Source organism: Ammospiza nelsoni, chromosome 5, assembly GCF_027579445.1.
Source record: "Ammospiza nelsoni isolate bAmmNel1 chromosome 5, bAmmNel1.pri, whole genome shotgun sequence".
In the NCBI taxonomy this organism is placed as follows: domain Eukaryota; kingdom Metazoa; phylum Chordata; class Aves; order Passeriformes; family Passerellidae; genus Ammospiza; species Ammospiza nelsoni.
The window spans coordinates 30,982,608-30,988,912 of record NC_080637.1 but is presented as its reverse complement, the minus strand read 5'-3'; the positions used below and the strand labels follow the sequence as shown (position 1 = coordinate 30,988,912).

Genomic DNA, 6,305 nt, shown 5'->3' with positions numbered 1-6,305 from the left:
AAAGACAATGAGGACATGAGCAGCATATTCAGGGCATAAAGGACTCAAGTCACAAAAGCTTTCCCACCACTGGAAATGATAACCACCCAAGAATTTCAGGACATGCTCAAAAGCAAATGTGGCGGTTACTAAATTTTGGGTTTACCCATAGTTATTAAATCTAGAGCATAGAGCTGTAGTTCAGGGGCCCATCTTTTAAAATAAAGTGATGAAGATTATCAAGTTCATTACTGTGTATCGAAGACAGGGAAAACATTAAGATTTTATGGAAAGATTTATTCAGTGGCAGCAAAATTTCAGAAACCAAGTCCTAGTCAGCCAGAGTGAAAAAAGCACATTGAATTGACAATCATTTGGCATACTAAATTATCTTTGTGGAATAACAGGAGAGCAAGCACCATTTTTAGTCTTGTTCATTTACCCCATTTACTTCCATGGAAGTTGGCTCACAAAAAATGTCTAAAAAATTAATTAATACGCTTGATAGATTTGCCCTTTCCACGTGCACTGTGGGCATGGACTGTAACTCCAGATGTTACTGAACAATCAGGTATTAATGTAATTCCTCACGTGGCTTTCCCCTCCACCCTTACAAATTAGCAGTATAGCGATCTCTGTTCTGAAAGTCTCTGTAAGCACGTTTTGCATCTGCCTTGCTGTGTGGGATTCTTCCAAAAGGTTCCAGATCATTGAAGCAGGCATCAAAAACTTCATCCACAGCTTTTTCTGCTGTTTCTTTGCTAACTTTTCTAACAGCCAGAATGGAACGAATTGCTCTGTCTCGTACACAAGTCTGAAGTGAAAAAAAAAAACCTGTCATTATTAGTGCGACTTTTTTCCACATTTTGTATCCTACTGTATAGGCAACAATTTTGTATGAAAGAAGAGTCAAACAGTGCCTGTAGTAAGCATTGAAGTACATTTTAGTTCCATCCTGTGTAAACAATGCGCTTTAGTTTTCCATGTACACATAAACCATGAAATAATTAAAAGACATTCCTTAGAATAGGAATTAAAATACAATTTGGCATTATTTGTAGGTATTAAGTATTTGTAAAACTTGACCTGGACACAAAAAAAAGGTTAGAAAGCGACAAACACAAATACCACTTAGGTTCTTTACAAACTGAAATGCTGTGAAACAATGGAATGACTTCTTTACTGGCCTTAATTTTGATACTTCTCTTCATGGCAACTTTTTCTTATAGTTTCTTTGCCAAAAGACCAGAAAATATGTAAACATCATCTACAAGCTAACTGCCACTCTAAAATGAGCAATTACTTGGGTCTCAATCTGTAGACTTCATTACTATTCACAAAAATAATTCCTACAAGACTTAATACACATGATTATTTAGAAATCTTCTCATTTTGCTACCTTCAGTTTTCAATAACTTTTTAAGAGTGTCAACCACTTAAAGTGGATAAGGTATTTCCACTACATTTCCTGCCATGGTTTTATTAGCCATCCATTGTTAGTGGTAATGCTTTAAAACATGACTAAATGTTCAGGGATTTCACTCCAATAAAAATAACAAGGTGGGGAAAAAAACCTAACATTGATCATTAAGGGTTAGTAAAGAGGAAACAGCAACTCCATAGCATCTATTTCTTTTTCTAAAATTTTCAGCTATGAAAGCTCAGAAGGCTAAGACCAAGTAGGTAACATAATAAATTATTAGATTTTAATAGCCACAGTTTTTACCTGATGGTGCCCTTTCAATCCAAATTTAAACCTGGCTATTTCATTCATCAAAGTACAGTCTCCACTGAGATTAGCAGCTCGAATCTATTGAGAAAAATAAAAAATCACAAGATCAGAGAGACACATGAAAATACAAAGTCCAAGAAATTGTAACAAACATTTTTCTTCTACACTTCTGATGAATGTTGGTAGGGGAGATTCTGGAGGCCACTTTAGCTTCTTAAGCACCTGTTACTACCATACCCTCTACATCCATCTCAGCCTCAGTGAACTACAACAACCTTCAGGTTTCTCCAGGAACTACCTCTTACACATCCCTAAAATATAAATAAATGAGCAGTAGATTATATGTGTGTATATAGATGAACTGCTAGAAGAACATGGGAAGTAATATTATTCTCCCCAATCGATATCAGAATCTGTTACAGCAGTCAGGAAGAAAGGCAGATACCTTCCAAAGACTACAGATGCAATACCAGAAGAGCTGTAACTCATTTGTTTTGCAAAAACCTACATTTAGATGAGCATGTATGTTTTAGCTTAACTGTCTTGTCCTCTACACAAGAATTTCTTTTGTCTGCTAAATATTTTATACCCTACACAGTCTGTTAGGAAATGTACATAAATCCTGATTTCCTATAATTAAGTACCAGAGTGAAAATAAATGCATGGAAAATGTGAAAAAGGAAGAATTAGAAAAGCTGTCAACAAAAAAAGTAGATACCATAAAATTAAGTAATCAAAATACCTGAAATGAACAAATAATCCTGACAAGATAAAGAACAGGCACAATCTTGATTTATATAAAACTTATGTTTGAGGTTTACATGCTTTATTCTGCACTGCAGAAATGCTTGGATAAAAAAAAATAAAGTATATGAAAGTTAATAATTAAGAATTATTGTATTAGGTTTACATGGCAAAGTGTTGGCAGTGAGGGGCCTCCCAGAGTGGCTTCTGTGAGACTGCAGAAGTGGCTGAGCCTATGTCAGACAGAGACTGTTTTAACTGGTTTTAAAACAGACCCACCATTACTGGTGCTGGTTGTATCTCTGTGATGACGCATTCAAGAAAGGATTAAAAAACCTACAAGGCAGCTGTGAGACGGAGGAGTGATGAAAATGTGAGGGAAACAGCCCCACAGACACTGAGGAAGGATGGGGAGGAGGTGCTGCAAGCATCAGAGGAGAAGACCATGGAGACAGAGGTTGTCTCCCTTCAGTCTGTGAAGGAACACAGTACAGCAGATATCCACACTGCAGTCCAAGGAAGACATCACGACACGAGAGACAAACATGCCCTGAAAAAAGCAGCAGCCCATAGAGAGCCCATGCAGGAGTGCATTTTCTGTCAGGAACTGCGGGCCTTGGGGGACCAGTGCTGGAGCAGTCCATTCTTGAAAGACTGTATGCTGTGGAAAGAAGTCAAGGTGGAGCAGGTCTTGAAGAACAGCAGCCCAAGGGAAAGACTAATGCTGAAGCAGCTCATGAAGGGCTGTATTTCGTGGGAAGGGCCTCAAGCTGGACTAGGGAAAGAGTGCAAGGATGAAGAAGCAGCAGAGACAAAGTGCTATGAACTGACCACAGCTCACATTCCCTGCTCCCTGTGCCACTTGGCAGGGTAGGAGATAGAAGAATCAGAAATGAAAGTCTGAAGCTGAGCCTGTGACAAACTTTTCTGTGACAAAATGATACAGATTACACCAGAAATCAAATAAAAGCATGCAGATTCATACACACAACACCTGTGTCACATACACAAGAGGAATCCCTCCCAGCCTGTGCTCCATTTAATTTCACCTCCTGAAGTGTCAAGTGTTAAGGCCCTTAAAACTCAAATGTCCTCTGAAACCACAGAATTATAGAATGGTTTGGGTTGTAAGGGGACTTAAAGATCATCAAGTTCTTATCTCCATGCCATGGGCAGGGACACGTTCCACTAGACCAGGTTACTCAGAACCTCATCCAGAGGTGATGGATTCATAACTACAGTGTGCTAGCAGCAATACCACAATAACTCAAAAAATGAATGTTAGAGGAAAAGACGAGTTTGTTGTTAATCAAAAAAAACTAAACAAAACCAAGGTTACTGTGATAATCACCCAACATACCATGACTTGCATGGGATAAAAACAATTCTATAAGCATTTGATTACCATGTTAATGTGTTTTCACTTCTAACAACTCTCTTATTTGTCAATAACCACTTCTTACACTCACAGTAATCACATTCTAGTTAGTATGACATTAACTTACTAATATTTGTGAAAACTAAGTATTTGTTTTCTGAACAAAACTATTTAGGTTGACCTGACAGAAAGGACAAAATGTATTAACAGGATTAAAACAAATTAATTGTGTGTAACAGAGCATGTAACACAAAGCAGCCCTAATAACCAGCAATAATTAATAAAATGACAACATTAGAAGCATTTTAACTTACCTCTGAACATGCTAAGTGTTTGACATTTTTAAACCAGTCAACATGTGCACGGCAGTGATCAAATGCATGAATCAATTCATGTGCGACTACCCGGTTCATATGGGACTGCTGGCGAATGTTGTTCTGACACAGAACAATCTGCAGAAGAAGAGATATAGGTAGTCCTTTCACTAAGTTTCAACATCTCCCTTACTTCTAAGAGACACACCACAAGCAGGATTTAGGGTCCCTGGATTGATGTTTTTCAACATTAACAGCCTTATCATACTGAAGTATACTAGTTCCAATGCCATGGAACATCTTTCATTTCTCTTGTTTTCATGATTAACTCATGTATCAGTATGGGTAGATTTAATCCTAGCCGCAAAACACTACAAAATTGCAGTCCTTTGAAAGAGTACTATGTCCAGCACCTACCTGAGATGTGGCAGCATCAAAACCTCCACTGACACAGCCATCACAGTTTTCACAAGAAAAGTGCCGGTCATTGAAGACAGTGCTGAAAGGCCCAAACAAACAAAGTCACAGAAAAGAACTTAAAAAACTTCAGTCACTACTTATTACAGTGACATTAGTACACGGAAAAAGACAAATTAGTTTACATACCAACCAGATTGCTTCAGAGCCTCAAGAAGAAGTCGAGCATATGGATCTAGAAAAACATTGCTGCAATCAATTTCTCTAGACAAAACTTTTGAAAATCATCTATAAACAAAATATAAAGACAGTCACGGAAAAATCAAGAAAAGCTCTATACATGCAAATTTATACTTTGCAATATTTAATCCTATTGCAATGCAACTGGCATCTGTTACAGATCAGACTGTGATATAGAATCATAGAACTGTTTGAGTTGGAAGGGAGCTTAGAGATAAACAAGCTCCAATCCCCCTGCCTTGGGCAAGGACACGCTCCACTCGATCAGGCTCCTCAGAGCCCCATCTAACTGGGCCTTGGAACATGCCCAGATGGTGCAACCACAGCTGCTCTGGGCAACTGTCCCAGTGCCTCACCACCCTCACAGTAAAAAATTTCTTCTGTGTATCTAGTCTAAGTTTGCCCTGCTGCAAAACTCGTTATTCCTTATCCTATCACTGCAATTCTTGATGAGGAGTCTCTGTCTGGCTTCCACGTATGCCCCTTCAGACACTGGAAGGTTGCTCTGAGGTTTCCATGCAGCCTTCTCTTCTGCAGCTGAACAGCCCCAACTTTCTCAGCCTGTCTTTGTAGGGGACGTGCTGCAGCCCCTTTACCAACGTGACAGCCATTTCTAGACCCACTCCAACAGTTCCACCTTCTTCTTATGCTGGGGGCACCAGAGCTGGCTGCAGTACTGCAGGTGGGGTCCCAGGAGAGCAGAACAGAGGGGGAGAATGACCTCCCTGGATGTATGGCCATGGTCTTTTTGATAGCCCAGAACACAGAGTAAAAGCTGTTCAGGAATCAAGTCACTCCTGACATTATTTTACTACTAATAAACATAAATAGAGCAGCCTATAGTGACCATCGTTGCTTGCTGTCAACACGCACAGACCACATCAAACAGTGCAAGGGGCATAAATGCACAGACATTGACAAATCATCTCAATTTCTCAGGAAAAAAAATAGAAGTACAGGAGAACCTTCTTATAAGAAAAAAGCCTCTCTCTGCCACTTTCGAAATTGTATTTTATCTTAACCAAAATCAGCATATTCCTAAATCAGCAACCGCACCCCGCCACCGGCTCGGGCGCAGTCCGGCGGCCGCGGGGGTGCTGCGGCAGGAGGGCCAGGGCCGGGCCCTCCCCCGGACCCGCGGCACAAGGTCACCGCCGCTGGCGGCCGCGGGCGGCCCGGGCTCCGCCTGGCACCTCTCCCGCGCCGGGCCGGGCCCGCAGGAGGACGGGGAGCGCTTACTCGTTTCCAGGGTCAGCCTCAGCATCAGCTGGCACTTGTTGTGGAAGGTGAAGAGGCTGCGGACCAGGAAACTCTGCGGCTTCTTATTTCGGTCCGGGAAGAGCCGGTAGCCTAAATCATCCTCCTCCTCCTCCGCCCCTTTCTTTTCAGCCGCCGGTGGCGAATCCGCTTCCCCGTGCCCCATGTCAGGCCGTGCGGGCCCGCGCCTGCCGGGGGCCGCGGGGCCCGGGGCCGCGCCAATCGCCGGCCGCGCTTCCGGCAC

At 41.6% G+C, this 6,305-nt stretch overlaps 1 protein-coding gene across 2 annotated transcripts; it reads right to left on the bottom strand.

The window, feature by feature from the left end:
• Nucleotides 1-255: 255 nt before the first annotated feature.
• On the bottom strand, nt 256-6,296 carry ATP23 (ATP23 metallopeptidase and ATP synthase assembly factor homolog). 2 transcript variants are annotated; one of them, XM_059471862.1, is made up of 6 exons: nt 6,044-6,296; nt 4,754-4,799; nt 4,565-4,646; nt 4,148-4,285; nt 1,706-1,789; nt 256-793 (listed from the first exon to the last, which is right to left on the bottom strand). In XM_059471862.1, exons 1-6 carry the CDS (start codon nt 6,225-6,227, stop codon nt 590-592), a joined length of 738 nt encoding a protein of 245 aa, XP_059327845.1. In that variant the 5' UTR covers nt 6,228-6,296; the 3' UTR covers nt 256-589. The 2 variants fall into 2 exon arrangements, with proteins under 2 accessions (XP_059327845.1, XP_059327847.1); XM_059471864.1 differs by having other exon boundaries at nt 4,754-4,852; nt 6,044-6,254.
• Nucleotides 6,297-6,305: the final 9 nt, after the last annotated feature.